Source organism: Schistocerca americana, chromosome 9, assembly GCF_021461395.2.
Source record: "Schistocerca americana isolate TAMUIC-IGC-003095 chromosome 9, iqSchAmer2.1, whole genome shotgun sequence".
Lineage (NCBI taxonomy): Eukaryota > Metazoa > Arthropoda > Insecta > Orthoptera > Acrididae > Schistocerca > Schistocerca americana.
In genome coordinates, this window is record NC_060127.1 from 101709338 (window position 1) to 101733964 (window position 24627).

At 44.5% G+C, this 24627-nt stretch overlaps 1 protein-coding gene and 1 pseudogene across 1 annotated transcript in view; one reads left to right on the plus strand and one right to left on the minus strand.

The window, feature by feature from the left end:
• Window positions 1–3849: 3849 nt before the first annotated feature.
• The window catches only part of LOC124550978, a 28971-nt gene continuing 8193 nt past the window's right edge, over window positions 3850–24627 (minus strand). The window contains exons 2-3 of the mRNA XM_047125798.1: window positions 11815–12083; window positions 3850–4467 (exon numbers count right to left, since the gene is read on the minus strand). Of these exons, the coding sequence (XP_046981754.1) occupies window positions 4153–4467; window positions 11815–12083 (584 nt within the window). The 3' untranslated portion in view covers window positions 3850–4152. The remainder of the gene's footprint in view (window positions 4468–11814; window positions 12084–24627) is intronic.
• LOC124551665 lies at window positions 13769–13886 on the plus strand (annotated as a pseudogene).

Genomic DNA, 24627 nt, shown 5'->3' on the forward strand with positions numbered 1-24627 from the left:
TATTGGCATATTCAAATAAAAAGTATTTGATTTTTCGTTTTACTCCAAAAAAGTTTGATTCTGTAATGTTTTCTTAACTTCAGCAATGTTTAACATTTTTTAATAAAATATCGATACTTAATAACTTATATTTGCAATGAAAACTAGAATTTTGCTTGCGATAAGTGACAAGAAACATGGAAGACGTGGATTTTTCCTGAAAAATGATTGTTAAGTACGAGTTAACATATATTTGAGGAAATTGGTGTTTAAATGATTTAAATATTGAAATCGAAGAAAAAGTTCTAGCGCAGAAGGCGATTCGAACTGCCGCCCCACAGCATACGTGCTTATCATTCTACGACGCTAGCGGTTACTCCCCCTGTATCGTCAGACTACAACTTCCTGTTTATTACATAGTATTCCTCGAAAAACATCAGAACTGTTTTTCCTCTGTAAGCTTGTGAAAACCATTAAGAACAACTAGTTTCTCGCCGTTAACAGTGTTTTGCGTGCGTATTTCACTACGAAGCAGGAAACAGTGTCATCCATTGTATTGTATTGTATGCTAACCAGGGGCCTAGAAACGACGGAGAGGCTCCGTCCCCGCCGCAGCCGCAGTGGTCCAAGACCCCACAACGACTATCGCAGTCCACTTCACCCCTCCGCTGCTCCACACCGAACCACTCTTTCAGGGTTATTGTGCGGTTCGGCACCCAGTGGACCCTACCCCCCCCCCCCCTCCCTCCCCCAGGGAACGTCTCACCAAAGACGAGTGTAGCTCCTATTTTTGTGTGGTAGAGTAATGGTGGTGTACGCGTACGTGGAGAACTTGTTTGCGCAGCCATCTCCGACATAGTGTAGCTGAGGCGGAATAAGGGGAACCAGCCCGCATTCGCCGAGGCAGATGGAAAACCGCCTAAAAACCCTCCACAGACTGGCCGGCTCACTGGACCATGACACAAGTCCGCCGGGAGGATTCGTGTGGGGGACCAGACGCTCCTTCCCATTCCGGAACGCCGTACATTGCACGGCTAACCGGGCGGCTACAGTATGTATACTAACGAGACAATCAGGGCGCTAGTAGCGTTTATCGAGACTGTGACTGTACACGATTTTTGAAACTAAAATTACGTAGCTAAAGTATGATTAAGAAAAACTTTGACGGCTGTTAATGCATCAGAATGTCTTAAAGATTCATGTACAATGACAGTAATAATACTAGTATATAGTATAGTATAGTAGTATAGTACTATTACTATAGTACTATTATTATAGTACTATATACTAGTAGTATAGTACTAGTATATAGTATATAAGTTGGACCTACTTCCAAGAGTGGGACAATGCCAGTGTACGAGAGCTATGGCTGCTGACCAGTCATCGTGTTTGCGTTTGTTTGTATCAGGTTTATTCTTATTATGTACAAAGTATATAGAATAAAACCAAAACAAATATTACTTACCAACAAAAGCCTCTGGCACTACCACCCCACGCGCGCGCGCGCGCGCGCGCACACACACACACACACACACACACACACACACACACACACACACACAAAAAAAACTAATCAGACCTAACAAAAACATCAAACACAAACAAACAAAGACCTTAATAACTCGTTGAAAATACTTCTGCAACCCACGTCGCTCCACCAACCACCTAAACTCAGAACTTCGTTACCACGATGACAAGCAATACCCAAGGAACCGAATGCCACGCATTAAATCCAGCACGTCCACAGCCACCACCAGAGGGCATCATCAAATACAACACGACATCTATAAACCTCCACGCCGTAGTGACGTCACACACCACACCGCCATTAAGTCAATGGCCAAAGCAGACAGGTGGAATCGGACACTTCTGTCAACCCTGTTTGTCAGTATTATTGACTGTGAAAGAATTACTGGTGGTACTGAGCAAACTTGAGATCTAAGCAAGTTATACATTTGTGTACAGGCTTCAGCTGTCGAACTGCACCTTCACTACCATGCTGCGGCTGCTCACAGTGGAATCTCCGGCATGATAATTATCCCCTCTCGTAACAAATCGTCTGCAGAGGTGCGGCCAACTTACTCTGCGCACACTCCACCTTGAAAATGTGCACGCAACATGGCTGAACGTCTTGTGGGGGAAGGGTTGATATGTGCACATCCAGAGAGCCGATGTCACGTGGCTGCAATCTCTTCAGGGTGACCCTGGACCAAATCGTTTTATTACAAAAAAATGTCTGCCCTCCACCACAGAAACACACAAGATTACGGAGCTGATAAGATCCAGAAATAGCTTGGTTTCCCTCAGCTAAAAAGTCTCTTCAAACTGAATACATCATGGTTCATTAGAAAAAATTGGGCTGAGAAATTAATTGGAGCATTTTTGTTTTATTTGAATGTATCACTAATTAAATTCATAATTATATATTTTTCAAAGGAAATAACAATAATTAACATCAAAGAAAACATTTGTCATTCTCACATGCTTCAAGTTGAAGCGTTTTCAGTTGTGCAATTTTCTTGTTGTACACTGTAGCAGTACTTCAAACCATAAAAAATTCAAGTCCGTAGTTTTCCATATGTGTTTTTTCACTGAGTTTCCATCTCTTACACCAGGGAATTTCTACTTTTGTTAACTATTTCCATCTCATTCACCATATTTCCGAGTGCAGGACTGGTAACACATTGAACTGGCACATACAGCAGTAGCGTCACATTTTTTGCAGCCTTGATGCAGCTACTGTTCACAAATGTGTCGCGGGCTGCCTATGACGTGTCAGTTAAGTATATAAAGTGTAGGATGAGTCCGTTCCTCAGGCGCTAACCAGCTCTGAACTATGTAGGGCTCTGATCAGCTCTAGTTATGGCAAGTTATAGAGGGTGTGTTTGTGCTTTGTCGATTGAACTCCCTGAGCTTCTTCATTTATATTTGCTGTGTGATTTAATAGCATGCAGCAAAGATTGAAGGCAGTTCCTATAAGAGGACTAACTGCCTTATTAAGATATTAGGTAAGAAAGTAGTTCCAGATGTAAAATTTGTTTCACTACACACAACTAGTTTTGGCCTTCAAGTTTGTTGTCACTCACTTTCAATTAGAATTTCGCATGTAGGAGACGACTTTTTCGCTTCAGATTTCTATAAATGTCGATAGTTAGATAGTTACTTCGGAGTAAGCATTAAAATCCATGGAGAATAAAGAAAAACTTTGAGGTTCGCCGGTGACATTGTGATTCTGTCAGAGACAACAAAGGACTTGGAAGAGCAGTTGAACGGAATGGACGGTGTCTTGAAAGGAGGGTATAGGATGAACATCAACAAAAGCAAAACGAGGATAATGGAATGTAGTCGAATTAAGTCGGGTGATGCTGAGGGAATTAGATTGGGAAATGAGACACTTAAAATAGTAAAGGAGTTTTGCTATTTGGGGGGCAAAATAATTGATGATGGTCGAAGTAGAGAGGATATAAAATGTAGAGTGGCAATGGAAAAGAAAGCGTTTCTGAAGAAGAAGAATTTGTTAACATCGAGTATAGATTTAAGTGTCATGAAGTCGTTTCTGAAAGTATTTGTATGGAGTGTAGCCATGTATGGAAGTGAAGCATGGACAATAAATAGTTTGGACAAGAAGAGGATAGAAGCTTTCGAAATGTGCTGCTACAGAAGAATGCTGAAGATTAGATGGGTAGATCACATAACTAATGAGGAGGTATTGAATAGACTTGGGGAGAAGAGCAGTTTGTGGCACAACTTGACTAGAAGAAGGGATCGGTTATTAGGACATGTTCTGAGACATCGAGGGATCACCAATTCAGTATTGGAGGGCAGCGTGGAGGGTAAAAATCGTACAGGGAGACCAATAGATGAATACACTAAGCAGATTCAGAAGGATGTAGGCTGCAGTAGGTACTGGGAGATGAAGAAGCTTGCACAGGATAGAGTAGAATGGAGAGCTGCATCAAACCAGTCTCAGGACTGAAGACCACAACAACAACAGACGTGAAAAACATTGATAAGACTAATCTCAAAATAGTTTTCGTGCGAATTTCCTAAACAAATTAATGTCTGGTTACATATCACCCCAGAGAATCTGCTGTTTATTGGATGGATGTTCTACATAAACAGATTAAATCGTAATCTCGAACACTTTTTATGGAGTCAGAGGCAGCGAGTGTGTCACCCTGCTGCATAGAAGCCGTGTCCCGCCCCGGCGCCGCCGAATGTGACCCCGACTCCGAAGCCACCGAGGGGCACGCGGAGCAGGTTGTGTGTGACTGGCGGCTTGTGCACAGTCGTGGTCGACGTGGAGGACTGGGATGCAGCTGGGTGGTGAAGCAGCACCACGGGAGCGTCTGGTGCGTGCACCACGAGCAGTGGCGCGTTGTCGTGCTGCGTCACCGTGGTGACCGTCGTCGTCTTGGCCAGCACGTGTGGGTCACTGTCGTGTTGGGCTAGGGTCAGCGTGGTGCTCTTCGACAGCACGTGGTCTGCCTGTGGACAAACAGGGCAAGGGCAGGTAAGTGTGACAGCCATTATACGAGGGTCACTCCAAAAGAAATGCACACTGTTTTCTTTTTTTTAAATCCATATTTTATTCTACATTTACATCTACAGCCATACTCCGCAAGTCACCTGACGGTGTGTGGCGGAGGGTACCTTGAGTACCTCTATCGGTTCTCCCTTCTATTCCAGTCTCGTATTGCTCGTGGAAAGAAGGATTGTCGGTATGCTTCTGTGTGGGCTCTAATCTCTCTGATTTTATCCTCACGGTCTCTTAGCGAGATATGCGTAGCAGGGAGCAATATACTGCTTGACTCTGCGGTGAAGGTATGTTCTCGAAACTTCAACAAAAGCCCGTACCAAGCTACTGAGCGTCTCTCCTGCAGAGTCTTCCACTGGAGTTTATGTATCATCTCCGTAACGCTTTCGTGATTACTAAATGATCCTGTATCGAAGCGCGCTGCTCTCCGTTGGATCTTCTCTATCTCTTCTATCAACCCTGTCTGGTGCGGATCCCACACTGCTGAGCAGTATTCAAGCAGTGGGCGAACAAGCGCACTGTAACCTACTTCCTTTGTTTTCGGATTGCATTTCCTTAGGATTCTTCCAATGAATCTCAGTCTGGCATCTGCTTTACCGACGATCAACTTTATAGTCCGCAGCTCGTGGTCGCACGGTAGCGTTCTCGCTTCCCACGCCCGGGTTCCCGGGTTCGATTCCCGGCCGGGTCAGGGATTTTCTCTGCCTCGTAATGACTGGGTGTTGTGTGCTGTCCTTAGGTTAGTTAGGTTTAAGTAGTTCTAAGTTCTAGGGGACTGATGACCATAGATGTTAAGTCCCATAGTGCTCAGAGCCATTTGAACCAATCAACTTTATATGATCATTCCATTTTAAATCACTCCTAATGCGTACTCCCAGATAATTTATGGAATTAACTGCTTCTAGTTGCTGACCTGCTATTTTGTAGCTAAATGATAAGGGATCTATCTTTCTATGTATTCGCAGCACGTTACACTTGTCAACATTGAGATTCAATTGCCATTCCCTGCACCATGTGTCAATTCGCTGCAGATCCTCCTGCATTTTAGTACAATTTTCCATTGTTACAACCTCTCGATACACCACAGAATCATCTGCAAAAAGCCTCAGTGAACTTCCGATGTCATCCACAAGGTCATTTATGTATATTGTGAATAGCAACGGTCCTATGACACTCCCCTGCGGCACACCTGAAATCACTCTTACTTCGGAAGACTTCTCTCCATTGAGAATGACATGCTGCGTTCTGTTATCTAGGAATTCTTCAACCAATCACACAATTGGTCTGATAGTCCATATGCTCTTACTTTGTTCATTAAACTACTGTGGGGAACTGTATCGAACGCCTTGCGGAAGTCAAGAAACACGGCATCTACCTGAGAACCCGTGTCTATGGCCCTCTGAGTCTCGTGGACGAATAGCGCGAGCTGGGTGTCACACGACCGTGTTTTTCGAAAGCCATGCTGATTCCTACAGAGTAGATTCTACATGTTTGAAAGTTTTACAGTGTGTAGATACATCCTTTAGCAACAATATTTTCATTTCTCCACATAATTTCCATCCCTCTCAACCGCCTTACGCCATCTTGGAACCAGCGCCTGTATACTCGCACGGTAAAATTCTGGACCAACCTGTTGGAGCCACTGTTTGGCAGCGTGACAAGGGAGTCATCATCTTCAAATCTTGTTCTACGAAGAGAGTCTTTCAGTTTCCCAAAGACATGACAGTCACATGTAGCCAGGACAGGACTGTAAGGCGGTTGTTTCAGTATTTGTCCATCCGAGTTTTTTGATCGCTTCCATGGTTTTTTGACTGACATGTGGCCGTGCATTGTCTTGCAACAGCAAAACATCCTGCTTTTGCCGATGTGGTCGAACACGAGTCAGTCGGGCTTGAAGTTTCTTGAGTGCCATCACATGAGCATCATAATTTATGGTGGTTCCACTTGGCACGATGTCCACAAGTAATAGTCCTTCGGAATCGAAAAACACCGTAGCCATAACTTTTCCAGCAGAAGGTGTGGTTTTGAATTTTTTTTTCTTTGGTGAATTTGCATGATGCCACTCCATCGATTGCCTCTTCGTCTCTGGTGAAAAATGATGGAGCCATATTTCATCACCTGTCACAATCCTTCCAAGAAATTCATCTCCACCATTCTCGTACTGTTCCAAAAGTTCGCTGCAAACCGTTTTTCTTGTTTCTTAGTGAGCCACTGACAACATCCTGGGAACCCACCTAGCACAAACCGTTTTTAACGCCAACACTTTCAGTATTCTGCAAACACTTTCTTCCCCTATCCCAACGTAGCGTGACAATTCGTTCACTCTGATGCGTCTGTCAGTAGTCACCAATTCGTAACTCTCTGCACATTGTCTGGAGTGTGTGCAGTACGAGGCCTGCCGCTGCGAGGACAATCCTCCATATTGCCGTGCCCGCTTTCATCACGTAACCTGCTTGCCCACTGACTAACTGTACTGCGATCGACAGCAGCATCTCCATACACCTTTTTCAACCTCTTTTGCATGTTTCCCACTGTCTCGTTTTCACAGCACAGGAATTTTATAACAGCACGTTGCTTCTGACGAACGTCAAGTGTAGCAGCCATCTTGAAGACATGCTGTGACGGCGCCATTCACGGGAACAGGTTGAACTAAGTTTGAAAACAAGCGGGAAGGATTTATCTACACACTGTAAAACTTTCACACATGCAGAATGAAAACTGTATTTTTACAAAAAAGTGTGCATTTCTTTTGGAGTGACCCTCGTACAATCATCTTGAGACTTTGTGTATCCAAGTTGGTGACAAGAATAATATGCAGAAGAATGGAAACGAAGGTTACCGGAATAGCACTCAAGGAAGAATGGACATCACGCAAAAATGGGAAGGCTCCACCTCTGAGTCCAAGTCTGGCACAGTATTCTGATATGTCAGGAAGTGTCAGATATGATACGAGGGGCATTCAATAAGTAATGCGGCACTTTCTTCCTGAAAGCAGTGGTTTTATTCAGGATTACAATGCACCATATTATTCCCAACTCCTTTGGCAATAAAACCCTATTTTTAACTTAATCTCCGTTCAATGTGATGGCCTTAAGCCATCTTAGTGGGAGGCCCTGTATGCATGCGTGGTACCACTCTAGTGGTCGACGTCACAGCCAACGTCTTGCTGCATCAATAACCTCCCCACCATCCACGTACTGGTTCCCACCGAGTGCTCCCTTCATTGGGCCAACCAGATGGAAGTTGGAAGGTGTGAGGTCCAGCCTGTAGGAAAGATGAGGAAGCATAATCCAATGAAGTTTTGTGAGCTCCTCTCAGGTGTGCAGATTTCTGTGAGGCACTGTCACGGATAAGAAGTAGTTGACCAGTGACGTGTTTGATCACGATCCATAGATCACCTCGAATGGGAGTGCTGCACGATCCAACATTGCAGGAGTCATACCTGTGTGAGCTGGCCTGCATCCGGGAGGTCGGAGAGGTTTGTGCGACCTTTTCGAGATGATGAAAGATGCCTCACTCACCTTGCTTTTGTTCAAAGCCAGGTCTCCATAGACACTATGCAAGCAGTTATGAATATCTGCGATGGTTTGGTTTTCCGCGAGAACAAATTCAATGACAGGTCTGTGTTTCGAACTCACCTCCGCTACAGACGCCATTTTGAATGTTACGTATAGCGCTGTCACCTATCGGAACTTCGTGAAACTATATCGGCTGAAGCGGGAATATCCCACAATGTCCCACAACAAATATTGCATTTTTTCAGCCGAAATTGGCTGAGAAAATAAATGTGTTGCTTCACTTACTCCAAACCCACCGTATTTAAATGAGGAAGGAAAGGGCTAAACATTAGAGCAGACAGCGTCCATTGTCATCCGGTGCACATTATATGTATACTGAGACACAGAATGCTGTAACAGAAGAACTTGGTAAGCATTTATCAGGCAAGTCCATCAAGAGGGAGTGTGCTAAGTTAGAGAAGACTGAAAATATGAAAAATGCTACCAAATGTGGTCGCCCAAAAGTGACAACACTGAAAAATATGATCAGCATGACAGCTACATCTTCTTTGATTCTCATAAAGCCTGTGTGATGTGACTGGCTTTGGTGTGAAGGGTGATGATTGTCCTCTCAATGCATATGTGAACTCACGGAATTCACGCATCTGGGCTACTGATATCCGTATCAGTTGTAAGAAGGGTCCCATCTCAACACACAGAAAGTGCGAATTTCGAATGCAATTTCACATAGACAAACTATGTAGAAATAAGCAGGATAAACAAGTTTCTTCATTTTAAATCACACATAGCAGTTTTCTTATGTACTGTAAACATAGTCAAAACAAGGTGCTTCATTAATCTTTTTTTCAATTAATGTTATGATCTATCTCGAAGCCCAAGAAAGTGAACACATCTTTTTATTATTTTTCATTTTTTGAAAAACATATTTTATAGGTTGTGGAGTTCCATGAGAAGTCATTAACTCTACGTACTGAATCTTGCCCAAAATTAAATGATAATCCATTTCACAAGCTGTGACACAGTCGCGAATAAAACAGTAATATCAATAAATTTACTTTATTTTCGTCTTTGATCACAAAAACGTTTGGTCGTTAGACTAACGAATTCGGTCAACGATGACCATGTTCATTTCAGCAATAAAACACAGGAACACCAAACACAACTGTAGACAGTCTACATCTTACAACAATAAAATATGTCATAATGTAAAGAATTACTTTTATACTCATGTTTTGCAGATATATAAAAGAAATGTTCTTCATTATTGCCTAATTTATTGTTTTAAGATGTAAACTGTCTACTAGTTGTATTTGGTTTTCTCATACTTTGATGCCGATCTGAAGATGGACATTTGTTGAATGAAACTGGTTTTCGGAGGACCAAAATAGGTCATAGATGGAAATAAAAGAGATAGTCCATTTGCCTTGAACAATTTGTTGATGTTTCAGAATATTTCGTTGACTTCCTATATATATATATATATATATATATATATATATATATATATATATACACACACACTCCTGGAAATGGAAAAAAGAACACATTGACACCGGTGTGTCAGACACACCATACTTGCTCCGGACACTGCGAGAGGGCTGTACAAGCAATGATCACACGCACGGCACAGCGGACACACCAGGAACCGCGGTGTTGGCCGTCGAATGGCGATAGCTGCGCAGCATTTGTGCACCGCCGCCGTCAGTGTCAGCCAGTTTGCCGTGGCATACGGAGCTCCATCGCAGTCTTTAACACTGGTAGCATGCCGCGACAGCGTGGACGTGAACAGTATGTGCAGTTGACGGACTTTGAGCGAGGGCGTATAGTGGGCATGCGGGAGGCCGGGTGGACGTACCGCCGAATTGCTCAACACGTGGGGCGTGAGGTCTCCACAGTACATCGATGTTGTCGCCAGTGGTCGGCGGAAGGTGCACGTGCCCGTCGACCTGGGACCGGACCGCAGCGACACACGGATGCGCGCCAAGACCGTAGGATCCTACGCAGTGCCGTAGGGGACCGCACCGCCACTTCCCAGCAAATTAGGTACACTGTTGCTCCTGGGGTATCGGCGAGGACCATTCGCAACCGTCTCCATGAAGCTGGGCTACGGTCCCGCACACCGTTAGGCCGTCTTCCGCTCACGCCCCAACATCGTGCAGCCCGCCTCCAGTGGTGTCGCGACAGGCGTGAATGGAGGGACGAATGGAGACGTGTCGTCTTCAGCGATGAGAGTCGCTTCTGCCTTGGTGCCAATGATGGTCGTATGCGTGTTTGGCGCCGCGCAGGTGAGCGCCACAATCAGGACTGCATACGACCGAGGCACACACGGCCAACACCCGGCATCATGGTGTGGGGAGCGATCTCCTACACTGGCCGTACACCACTGGTGATCGTCGAGGGGACACTGAATACTGCACGGTACATCCAAACCGTCATCGAACCCATCGTTCTACCATTCCTAGACCGGCAAGGGAACTTGCTGTTCCAACAGGACAATGCACGTCCGCATGTATCCCGTGCCACCCAACGTGCTCTAGAAGGTGTAAGTCAACTAACCTGGCCAGCAAGATCTCCGGATCTGTCCCCCATTGAGCATGTTTGGGACTGGATGAAGCGTCGTCTCACGCGGTCTGCACGTCCAGCACGAACGCTGGTCCAACTGAGGCGCCAGGTGGAAATGGCGTGGCCAGCCCGTTCCACAGGACTACATCCAGCATCTCTACGATCGTCTCCATGGGAGAATAGCAGCGTGCATTGCTGCGAAAGGTGGATATACACTGTACTAGTGCCGACATTGTGCATGCTCTGTTGCCTGTGTCTATGTGCCTGTGGTTCTGTCAGTGTGATCATGTGATGTATCTGACCCCAGGAATGTGTCAATAAAGTTTCCCCTTCCTGGGAGAATGAATTCACGGTGTTCTTATTTCAATTTCCAGGAGTATATATATATATATATATATATATATATATATATATATATATATATATATATCGACCTTTTCCGCAATTGTGTAAACAGTCCATTTTAACACGGGTAATGTATCACGAAGCAAATACCGTCCGCACTGGCGGAATGTTACGTGATACCACATACTTATACGTTTGGGACTATTACAGCGCCATCTATCACAAAGCGAAAAAAGTGGTCAACTAAAACATTCATATTTCTTTACGTACTACACGAATATGTAATAAAAAGTGGGGGTTCCTATTTTAAAAAAACGCAGTTGATATCCGTTTGACCTATGGCAGCGCCATCTAGTGGGACAACCATGGCGCCATCTGGTTTCCCCCTTCAAGCTAGACAAGTTTCGTTCTTTGTAGTTTTTTCCTTTGATGCTTATTTCGTGAGATATTTGGCCTGGTCACTATCAATGGACCACCCTGTATATATATCAGACCCTTGTGGCACACCATGATTAATCGAGGGCGTCAATGAATACTAACTTGATGGTTCACTTTACAAACCGAATGCTATCAAAGTTATACTCCAGTATTTTCAAGCCTGTGGAATATGATGACGAAAATTTCTTCTTATGTGAGCTTATTTTTCAGTACATAAGAAAAGTAACTCCTATACATGAAGATTTGTATGGGAACATGACGTCTATTGGGTATTTCTAACATTGGTGGAAATTTATAAGTAAAAATCTGACAAGTAAGCACATGTGTGACCAAAAGGAATGGTGTTTCATCTCCAGGCCAAGACCTTCCCACGTAGCCCATACAGAGAGATTGAACATAATAGCCGGGAACCCGTCGTCTTTCAGAGAGACTAACCTCGTGGTGCAGTTCGTGGTGGTGGGCGACGGCGAACGGCACTGCGGCGATGACGTGTATGGTGTCGTCATCAGCGTGCGCTGCGACCAGCGGCTGTGGTGGATGCAGCACCACCAAAGCACCAGGCCCAGAGTCCTCCTGGTTCGGACCGCGACCGCTGCTGGCGCCACCGGCGCTACCCCCTACTGTGGTTTCAGACTTCGATACCAGGTGGTGGGCTGTGTCGCCGCTGTGGTGGTGTCCTGACGATAGGATGACAGCCGGAGGAACTGTTGACATGGAAGGCAATACAACAGTGATTCGGCTGTGAACATTGTACAGAGTGACTAAAAATTATTGGACAGATATGTAAGGCTGTATTTTACCAACATTGTATGTTAACACACAGTGTCCATTTTGTAATTTCCGAATTTCATTGTGTCCCTGAACCAAAACCACTCCCCTCCAGGCAATCATCATAGGCCGCACCACCCGCTCTTTCTGTCTCCATGATTTGTACCTCACCATTTATGGCTGTCCTATTCACCTCACTCCTACTTTCAAATACCTTAACCTCACCCTTTACCACCACCTCACCTTGACTCCCCATCTCCTTACCATCCAACACAAAGCTCCCAAGAGACTCTGCCTCGTGAAACTGCTGTCCAGCTGGACAGGGGGTCTGCATCCTTCCACCATCCTTCACACCTACAAATCCTTGATACGCCTCATCCTTTGTTATACCAGCATTGCTTGAATTTCCGCTCCTCCCATGACCTCATAACCTTCCTCCAACTTCTCTTTTTCCTTGAACACATCCCACCCTATATATTGTCTGCCGCCTTGATCCACCTCACCCCCTGGTGTCTCCCTTCCTCTTCACCCTGAGTCATTGCTGTATTGTGTCCCACCCTCTCTCCATCTCAACATCCTCCACCTCCTTTCCCATCGCAACTTCCAACATCTACCCCTCCCGGATGATGAGCTTCGCCCTGACATCTACCCTTCCTACCAACCCAACTCTAACCCCATCTTCCTTCTTTCTCTTCAGGGCTCCCTCTCCTACGCCTCCCTTCTCCTGAGCGACTTTCCTCTCCTACTCCCCCTCCCTCTCTTGCACTCCCATTCAGTGTTTCTGTACTCCCTCCTGCCTTGTCTTCCCTCTTCATCTCCTGCCCCACCAGTCTCCTGCCTCTTAGTGTACCCACTGACGCCCCTACTCTCTTCATCCCGCCCCCTCCCCTGCTGCCCCTTGCTCTCCTGTCCTTTTCCTTCCTCCCCGGCCTCTCCCTTGGCAGGTCCCACCTGGCTGTTTTATACTTCACCGTGTGTGTTCCAAGTGGGTTTTAAGTCTGTTGTTCTGGAGTGTTTTTAATACTGTGGCCAACTTTTAACCTGTGTGTGTGCCTTCAGTGTCTTTTTTTTGTGTTCTACAAATCGCCAACTGTGTTTTTTTAACTTTGTCGACTTTTTTAATTGTCCCTCAATGTAACGTCTCCATGTCCGTGTATTTTTACCTCCATTATCTCCCCTTATTCTGTTTTAGGTCCCCTTTTTTTATCAGCTTATATGTAACATTTTCTTCTTGTAATAGTTGTCATGTCACTGTGCTGAGGAGTGGGGGATTGTGCTGCTGACAGCCCTCCCCTGTCCATATGGGGCAGGAGAATGCAATCACAATAAAGAAAAAAAAACCAAAACCACTCGAGATATGTAGATGAAATTCACACACACAAATCACAGAAACACGCCTACACAGTGTGTCTCTCCTACAGGTCGTCAGGGGCATTTTCCCTGGTACTTTGGGATATTTTCGCAATTTAATTTTTGCAATGAGTAGCTGGAGTCAGCACAAGTAAATACTGCTCATCATGTCTTTCACATCATGCCCAGTATCAGGGGAAAACTTCAGTTTGTTTCCTATTACCAAAAAAATTATTTTTAAAGGGGAATTTTATGCGCCCATTCGACAGAGCGCAACGGCCTTGCCGCAGTGGATACACCGGTTCCCGTCAGATCATCGCAGTTAAGCGCTGTCGGGCGTGGCCGGCACTTGGATGGGTGACCATCCGGGCTGCCATGTGCTGTTGCCAGTTTTCGGGGTGCACTCAGCCTCGTGATGCCAATTGAGGAGCTACTCGCTCGAATAGTAGCGGCTCCGGTCAAAGACAACCATCGTAATGACCGGGAGAGCGGTATGCTGACCACACGCCCCTCCTATCCGCATCCTCAATTGAGGATGACACGGCGGTCGGATGGTCCAGATGGGCCACTTGTGGACTGAAGACGGAGTGCTGCTGATTCGACAGAGCAGTCCCACATTAATCCACTACAATATTCGTTTCATCAGTGTATACTAACAGGCCGGCTGGAGTGGCCGTGCAGTTCTAGGAACTACAGTCTGGAACCGAGTGACCGCTACGGTGGCAGGTTCGAATCCTGCCTCGGACATGGATGTGTGTGATGTCCTTAGGTTAGTTAGGTTTAATTAGTTCTAAGTTCAAGGCGACTGATGACCATAGAAGTTAAGTCGCATAGTGCTCAGAGCCATTTGAACCCATTTTTATAGTAACAGGGACTGTGAAACACGATGAATAGGCAGTACTGCAGCAGCCCTGCTGAGCCACTGCTCTTGTTTCACTGTCCCTGATAATACATATGGATAAAACGAATATCACATTAGACTAATGTAGGGCTACTCTGTCGAATCTGCACATAAAATTCCCCTTTAAAAATAAATTTCTTTGTAACGGGAAGCAAACCGGACACTTGATCTAGGCATCATATGTAATATGTGGTGAGCACTATTTGTTTGTGCTGCCTCCAGGTGCGCGTTGCAAAAATGAAATTGCAAATATCCTTCCAAAAACTAGAGAAAAATCCAGTGGAAGACACTGTAGGGAAGAAGCCCGGTATATCATCTTCACAGCTGAGGTGCCTGAACCAGAACCATCTCCTCCAGTATGCTGATTACACAGCATTACTAGCCCTGAACACTTACTCCAGATTCATCTCAACCAGTTCACGTCTTCGTATAATCCATAGCCCTCCAAAATCCAGGCAGTAAAACTACTCAACAACCATTTTGCATCTGGGATGTGATACATGAACTACACTACTAGTCATTAAAATTGCTACAGCAAGAAGAAATGCAGATGATAAACGGGTATTCAATGGACAAAAATTTTATACTAGAACTGACATGCGATTACATTTTCATGCAATTTGGGTGCATAGATCCAGAGAAATCAGTACCCAGAACAACCATCTCTGGCCATAATAACGGCCTTGACACGCCTGGGCATTGAGTCAAACAGAGCTTGGATGGCGTGTACAGGTACAGCTGCCCATGCAGCTTCAACACGATACCACACTTCATCAAGAGTAGTGACTGGTGTATTGTGATGAGCCAGTTGTTCGGCCACCATTGACCAGACGTTTTCAATTGGTGAGAGATCTGGAGAATGTGCTGGCCAGGGCAGGAGTCGAACATTTTCTGTATCCAGAGAGGCCCGTACAGGACCTGCAACATGCGGTCGTGCATTATCCTGCTGAAATGTAGGGTTTAGCAGGATAGAATGAAGGGTAGAGCCACGGGTCGTAACACATCTGAAATGTAACGTCCACTGTTCAACGTGCGGTCAATGTGACCGAGACGTGTAACCAATGGCACCCCATTCCATCACGCCGGGTGATACGCCAGTAGGGCGATGGCGAATACACGCTTCCAATGTGCGTTCACCACGATGTCGCCAAACACGGATACGACCATCATGATGCTGTAAACAGAACCTGGACTCATCCGAAAAATTGCGTTTTGGCAATCGTGCACCCAGGTTCGTCGTTGAGTACACCATCGCAGGCGAATCTGTCTGTGATGCAGCGTCAAGGGTAAGCGCAGCCATGGTCTCCGAGCTGATAGCTCATGCTGCTGCAAAAGTCGTCGAACCGTTCGTGCAGGCGGTTGTTGTCTTGCAAACGTCCCCATCTGTTGACTCAGTGATCGAGACGTGGCTACACGATCCGTTATAGCCATGCGGATAAGATGCCTGTCACCTAGCCTGCTAGTGGTACGAGGCCGTTGGGATCCAGCACGGCGTTCCGTATTACCCTCCTGAACCCACCGATTCCATATTCTGCTTACAGTCGTCGGATCTCGACCAACGCGAGTAGCAATATCGCGATATGATAAACCGCAATCGCGATAGGCTACAACCCGACCTTTATCAAAATCGGAAACGTGATGATACGCATTTCTCCTCCTTACACGAGGCATCACAACAACGTTTCACCAGGCAACGCCGGTCATCTGCTGTTTGTGTATGAGAAATCGGTTGGAAAGTTTCCTCATGACAGCACGTTGTAGGTGTCGCCACTGGCGCCAACCTTATGTGAATGCTGTGAAAAGCTAATCATTTGCATATCACAGCATCTTCTTCCTTTCGGTTAAATTTCGCGTCTGTAGCACGCGATCTTCGTGGTGTAGAAATTTTAATGGCCAGTAGTGTATAAAGATGAAATTCACAAACACAAATCACAGAAACACACCTACACAGTTTGTCTCTCCTACAGGTTCAAAAATGGTTCAGCTGGCTCTGAGCACTATGGGACAACATCTGAGGTCATCAGTCCCCTAGAACTTAGAACTACTTAAACCTAACTAACCTAAGGACATCACACACACCCATGCCCGAGGCAGGATTGGAACCTGCGACTGTAGCGGTCGCGCGGTTCCAGACTGTAGCGCCTAGAACCGCTCGGCCACCGCGGCCGGCTCTCCTACAGGCCATTGGGGGCATTTTCCCTGGTGTTTTGGGATATATTCCAAATTTAGTTTTTGCAATGAGTAGCTGGAGTTAGCCCAAATAAATACTGCTCATCATGTCTTTCACATCGTGCCCCATCACGAGAAAGCTTCAGTTTTTTTCCTGTTACAGAAAAAATTCTTTTTAAAGGGGAATTTTATGCGCCCGCTTGACAGAGCAGTTCCACGTTAGACTAGTGCATTATTCGTTTCTCAGTGTATACTAACAGGGCCTGTAAAACACGATGAATAGCCAGAACTGCAGCTGCGACTGAGCAGCACCCTCGCCTGTTCCTACAGCTGACGCCGTGCAGCAGCCCTGCTGAGCCACTGCTGGAGTACTCGTCATTCCTCTTGTTTCACTGTCCCTGTTAATACATACAGATAAAACGAATATCACACTATACTAATGTGAGGCTGCTCTGTCGAATCTGCACAGAAATTCCCCCTTTAAAAATAATTTTGTTTCTAACAGGAAGCAAACCGACACTTGACCTACGCCACATACGAGGGTGAGTCAAATGAAAACCTTAATATTTTTTAAAATATTTATTGTGCAGAAGTGGTACAAAGCTGTATCACTTTTCAACATAATCTCCCCCACGCTCAATGCAAGTCCTCCAGCGTTTACAAACTGCATAAATGCCTTTAGAAAAAAATTCTTTTGGTAGTCCGCGCAACCACTTATGCACTGCGTGGCGTACTTCTTCATCAGCACGGAACTTCTTTCCTCCCATTGCATCTTTGAATGGTCCAGACATATGGAAATCACTTGGAGCAAGGTCTGGTGAGTATGGTGGATGAGGAAGACACTCAAAATGCAGGTCTGTGATTGTTGCAACTGTTGCACGGGCATTGTGGGGCCTTGCATTGCCGTGTTGCAAAAGGACACCTGCTGACAGCAATCCACGTCGCTTTGATTTGATTGCAGGCCGCAGATGAATGTTTAGGAGATCTGTGTATGATACATTGGTGACAGTGGTCCCTCTAGCCATGTAATGCTCCAAAATGACGCCTTTTTCGTCCCAAAAGAGAGTCAGCATACCATTCCGTGCTGATGGTTCTGTTCAAAACTTCTTTGGTTTTGGTGATGAGGAATGGCACCATTCCTTGCTCGCTCTCTTCGTTTCCGATTGGTGGAAGTGAACTCAGGTTTCGTCCCCAGTAACGATTCTTGCTAGGAAGCCATCACCTTCTCATTCAAAGCGCCGAAGAAGTTCTTCACAAGCACAAACACGTCGTTCTCTCATTTCAGGAGTCATCTGCCGTGGCACTCATCTTGCAGACAATTTGTGAAACTGGAGCACATCATGCACAAAGTGGTGTGCTGACCCATGACTAATCTGTAAACATGCTGGAATGTCATTCAGTGTCACTCGGCGGTTTTCCTTCACTATGGCTTCAACTGCTGCAATGTTCTGTGGAGTCACAACTCATTGTGCCTGACCTGGACGAGGAATATCTTCCACTGAACTCACACCATTTGCGAACTTTCTACTCCATTCGTAGACTTGCTGCTGTGACAAACAAGCATCACCATACTGAACCTTCACTCGTCGATGAATTTCAATAGGTTTCACACCTTCACTACGCAAAAACCGAATAACAGAACGCTGTTCTTCCCTGATGCAAGTAGGAAATAGGGCGGCTATCTTTATACTGATACTGCGACGGTGTGTGTGCATCTGCACTATGCTGCCACCTACAGGCCATTCTGCACGCTGTTTGTAGCGCGCTTACCAACTTCCAGGATAATGCCGCGAAATTTCGATTTGTTATTACAAATTTAAGGTTTTCGTATGACTCACCCTGGTGAGCAGTATTTGTTTGTGCTGCATCCAGGTACACATTGCAGAAATGAAATTCCAAATATCCTTCCAAAAACTAGAGAAAAATCCATCAGAAGACTCTTTGGCAAGAAGCCTGGTATATCCTTTACACAGCTGATGTGCCTCAACTGGAACCATGTCCTCCAGTATGCTGATTACACAGCATTCCTAGCCCTCTAACGTATCCTCCAAAAATCTGAACACTCACTCCAGATTCATCTCAACCAGTTCACATCGTTGTGTAACCCATAGCCCTCCAAAATCCAGGCAGTAACACTAGTCAACAGCTACTTTGCATCTGGGATGTGATACATCAACTAGAATGTATTTTGGTGTGTAGAATCCGAATACACCTTTCAAAATTTTGTAGCTCGTACAATTTTTGAGTTTTTAAAGATTTTTTATTTTTCGTATTCGGTATCTTGCTTGTTGCTGTTCTTCTGTTTTTATATTTAATTGTTTGTTTTTGATTTGCAGAGGAGAGCTAGAAGATATACAAATCGTCAGTAAATGGTTGGTGTGGTAATTCAGTGGTGTGAAAGAGATCCTCAGTGAATGTTTCCTGTGAAAGATAGTGCAAACTTTTTGTATTTAAAACTTACACTAAGAAAAATGGCAACTAGGAAATCTCGTTACTGTCTAAACTGACAACTTTTGTTATATGCGTGGGAAATTCACTCCAATCGCCCACAGAAAACCAGTCGCTGATTTGGTTAAGAAGGCACATAAAATGTATTTTGATTGTCCTGTTGGTGGCCAAGATAAAAATTTTGCACCTCATATTGCCTGCATAACCTTTACTACAACCTTAACCCTGTGGTTGAAATGAAAATGCCGAGCCATGCCATTCGCCGTTCCGATGGTGTGGTGTGAGCCTAAAGACCATTATTCAACTGTTACTTCTGTCTTACAAATATTTCGGAACATTCAAGCAAAACTAGACATAAAATAAAGCATCCAAATGTATCTTCACTGCATTTGCCTGTGACCCATGATGAGGGGTTACCTGTTCCTGTCTGTAATTTAAAGCCACGGAATCAGACACCATCTCAAGTGAATCAGGAAGTATTGAACATATAGAAGATTACTGCCTTCAATATCATGACACATCGCCTCAGCTCTTTAATCAAAAGGAACTGAACGATTTGGTTCGCGATCCTAAACTTTCGAAACAGCAAGCTGAAGCTCTTTAATCAAAAGGAACTGAACGATTTGGTTCGTGACCTAAAGCTTTCGAAACAGCAAGCTGGAGTCTTGGGGTCGAGACTGCAACAATGGAACCTTCTACCTCCAGGGACAAAAATATCCTGTTCCAGATCGAGAGGCAGAAACCAGACGGCAGTTATAAGTCGAGGGACATGAAAGGGAAGCAGTGGTTGGGAAGGGAGTGAGACAGGGTTGTAGCCTCTCCCCGATGCTATTCAATCTGTATATTGAGCAAGCAGTAAAGGAAACAAAAGAAAAGTTCGGAGTAGGCATTAAAATCCATGGAGAAGAAATAAAAACTTTGAGGTTCGCCGATGACATTGTAATTCTGTCAGAGACAGCAAAGAACTTGCAAGAGCAGTTGAACGGAATAGACAGTGTCTTGAAAGGAGGGTATAAGATGAACATCAACAAAAGCAAAATGAGGATAATGGAATGTAGTCGAATTAAGTCGGGTGATGCTGAGGGAATTGGATTAGGAAATGATACACTTAAAGTAGTAAAGGAGTTTTGCTATTTGGGGAGCAAAATAACTGATGATGGTCGAAGTAGAGAGGATATAAAATGTAGACTGGCAATGGCAAGGAAAGCATTTCTGAAGAAGAGAAATTTGTTAACATCGAGTATTGATTCAAGTGTCAGGAAGTCGTTTCTGAAGGTATTTGTATGGAGTGTGGCCATGTATGGAAGTGAAACGAGGACGATTAATAGTTTGGACAAGAAGAGAATATAAGCTTTCGAAATGCGGTGCTACAGAAGAATGCTGAAGATTAGATGGGTAGATCACATAACTAATGAGGAGATATTGAACAGAATTGGGGTGAAGAGGAGTTTGGCGCACAACTTGACTAGAAGAAGGGATCGATTGGTAGGACATGTTCTGAGGCATCAAGGGATCACCAATTTAGTACTGGAGGGCAGCGTAGACGGTAAAACTCGTAGAGGGAGACCAAGAGATGAATACACTAAGCAGATTCAGAAGGATGTAGGCTGCAGTAGGTACTGGGAGATGAAGAAGCTTGCACAGGATAGGTTAGCATGGAGAGGTGCATCAAACCAGTCTCAGGACTGAAAACCACAACAACAACAAGATCGACAGGTGCTTCCTTCCCTCAGTATTTCAATATGCAGAATTCAGTGTGTGTATGTATAGATGTCAATGGTCTAATATTGCAGCTAGGTGTCAACATAATCCACAGGAGTGGCGACTATTTATTGACTCCAGTAAAACCAGCGTGAAAGCAGTACTACTGCATAATGGCAATGCATTTCTATCGGTACCTCGGGCTTACGCAGTAGACATGCAAGAAAATTATGAAACCATGGCTTTGCTGCTAGAGGCAATCATAAGGATAATGAATGGCAGCTTTGCTGTGGTTTAAAAGCTGTTGCGCTCCTTGCAGGTTTACAGGCTGTATACACGAAATACTGCTGCTTTTGTGCCTTTGATACAGCCATGACACGAAGAACAGTCAAGGAATGGCCAATAAGGAAGTCATATGTTCATGGAAACGTAAATGTCAACAATACCCCATTGGTTGAGCCCAATAAAATCATTTTGCCTCCCCATCATATCAAGTTGGGCCTTTGTAAAAGCTCTGGATAAAGAAGGTAAGGCCTTGAATCACTTAAAAGAAAAGTTTCCCAAATTGAGGCAAAGCTGAAAGAGGGTATATTTGTTGGACCAGAAATAAGAAAATTGCTGAAAGATCCAACTTTTGAGGCCAAACTCACAGATATCCAATTAGCTGCTTGGTCTTCTTTTAAAGAAATTGTGAAGGGCTTTTTGGGTAACAAAATGGACTAAAACTATATTACCATTGTGAATGATTACTTAAACAACTATAAGAACATGGGGTGTAGAATGCCACTTAAAATTCACTTCTTACATTCCCACCTTGATTTCTACACAGAATTTTGGGAGCCGTAAGCGATGAGCATGGTGAACGCTTTCACCAAGACATTCTTACTATGGAACATCGTTACCAAGGCCGTTGGAACCCTTCGATGATGGGTGACTACTGGCGGGGTCTTGTTACGGAGAGTGACGAAACGGCAAACAAAATAAGAGATCCGTCGCCTCATTTTTCAGAAGCCAAAGATGATTAAAGGTGAAAATATCGTCTGAACTTATTTGGACCTTTTATTGGCATCATGCCCATATACAGGGTGGTCCATTGATCGTGACCGGGCCAAATATCTCACGAAATAAGCGTCAAACGAAAAAACTACAAAGAACGAAACTCGTCTAGCTTGAAAGGGGAACCAGATGGCGCTTATGTTGGCCTGCTAGATGGAGCTGCCATAGGTCAAACGGATATCAATTGCGTTTTTTTAAATAGGACCCCCATCTTTTATTACATATTCGTGTAGTACGTAAAGAAACATGAATGATTTAGTTGGACCACTTTTTTCGCTTTGTGATAGATGGCGCTGTAATAGTCTCAAACATATGGCTTACAATTTTAGACGAACAGTTGGTAACAGGTAGGTTTTTTAAATTAAAATACAGAACTTAGGTACGTTTGAACATTTTATCTCGGTTGTTCCAAATCAAATGGTTCAAATGGCTCTGAGCACTACGGGACTTAACTGCTGAGGTCATCAGTCCCCTAAAACTTAGAACTACTTGAACCTAACTAACCTAAGGGCATCACACACATCCATGCCCGAGGCAGGATTCGAACCTGCGACCGTAGCAGCAGCGCTGTTCTGGACTGAAGCGCCTAGAACCGCTCAGCCACCGCGGCCGGCAATCGGTTGTTCCAATGTGATACATGTACCTTTGTGAACTTATCCTTTCTGAGAACGCATGCTGTAACAGCGTGATTACCTGTAAATACCACATTAATACAATAAATGCTCAAAATGATGTCCGTTAACCCCAATGTATTTGGCAATACGTGTAACGACATTCAGCATCGAGTAGTTCGCCTTGCGTAATGTTTGCACATGCACTGACAATACGCTGACGCATGTTGTCAGGCGTTGTCGGTGGATCACGATAGCAAATATCCTTCAACGTTCCCCACAGAAAGAAATCCGGGGACGTCAGATCGGGTGAACGACCAATCCACCTGTCCTGAAATATGCTATTCAATACCGCTTGAAACGCACGAGAGCTATGTGCCGGACATCCATCATGTTGGAAGTAAATCGCCATTCTGTCATGCAGTGAAACATCTTGTATTAACATCAGTAGAACGTTACGTAGGAAATAGGCATGCAATGCGCCACTTAGATTGCCATCGATAAAATGGGGGCCAATTATCCTTCCTCCCATAATGCCGCACCATACATTATCCCGCCAACGTCGCTGATGTTCCGCTTGCCGCAGCCATTGTGCATTTTTCATTGCCCAATAGTGCATATTATGCCGGTTTACGTTAACGCTGTTGGTGAATGACGTTTCTTCGCTAAATAGAACTTGTGCAAAAAAATTTGTCATCGTCCCGTTATTTCTCTTGTGCCCAGTGGCAGAACGGTATACGATGTTCAAAGTCGTCGCTATACAATTCGTGGTGCATAGAAATATGGTACGGGTGCAATCGATGTTGATGTAGCATTCTCAACACCGACGTTTCTGAGATTCCCGATTATAGCGCAGTTTGTCTGCTACTGATGTACCGATTAGCCGCGACAGCAGCTAAAACACCTACTTGGGCATCATCATATGTTGCAGGTCGTGGTTGACGTTTCACATGTCGCTGCACACTTTCTGTTTCCTTAAACAACGTAACTATCCAGCGAACGGTCCGGACCCTTGGATGATGTCAACCAGGATACCGAGCAGCATACATAGCACACGCCGTTGGGCATTTTGATCACAATAGCCATACATCAACACGATATTGACGTTTTCCGCAATTGGTAAACTGTCCATTTCAACACGGGTAATGTATTACGAAGCAAATACTGTCCGCACTGGCGGAATGTAACGTGATACCACGCACTTATACGTTTGTGACTATTACAGCGCCATCTATCAAAAAGCGAAAAAAGTGGTCCAACAAAAACATTCACATTTCTTTACGTACTACACGAATATGTAATAAAAATGGGGGTTCCTATTTAAGAAAACGCAGTTGATATCCGTTTGACCTATGGCAGCGCCACCGAGCGGCCCAACCATAGCGCCATCTGGTTTCCCCCTTCAAGCTAGACGAGTTTCGTTCTTTGTAGTTTTTTCGTTTGATGCTTATTTCGTGAGATATTTGGCCCGGTCACTATCAAGGGACTACCCTGTATACATACAAAATAGTATTGATTTCCAACGTTCTGAATGTGAATTTTTGTTTGACTTAATTGTGTCAATCTTCGTTATTAACATTTTCTATTCTGCTGTGTATCTAGGAAATGTGAGGTCATAGAGAGAAAAATGATTTCACCAGTGTAATCAGCGCCCCAAAATTAGGTAAATCCACCCATTTGCAAACCAGATGCAAAAAAAAGTTTAAATTTGTTAACTAGTGTAATTTAAGAAGCAGTACCTGTAGTTTCTGCTTCCATGCTTTTTACCTTGCCATTTATAACTCTCTTATCCAATTAACCAAAACATTTAAAATGACCATGTAAATTATACTAATAATAATAATAATACAGTGCTTTGAAATACCTTGAACTAACCCCTGACTATGAACTGACATAGCAACTTCACGTACTAACCATCCTCAGAAAACCCTCGATAGACTAACTTTAAAACTACCAACCTGTTGAAGAAAGAATTGCATCCCTCCACTATCTTCCACACCTACAAAATCTTTTCCCGAAGCTACCCACTCCTATGTAAACGTCTGGTGTCTGTCCCACCAACATTCTATCAATCCCCCGAAATCCTTAAATGCCATGCACTTTGCCTGGCTTCCAAATCTGCTTACCCTAGCCTACAAGACACCTTTACCAGCTCATCACTTTTCTCAACACCCTTGTTCACATTGGAACACGTCCCTATATCCTATACTTCTCTTAAGTTTGTCTCCAGCAGATCTATTAAAT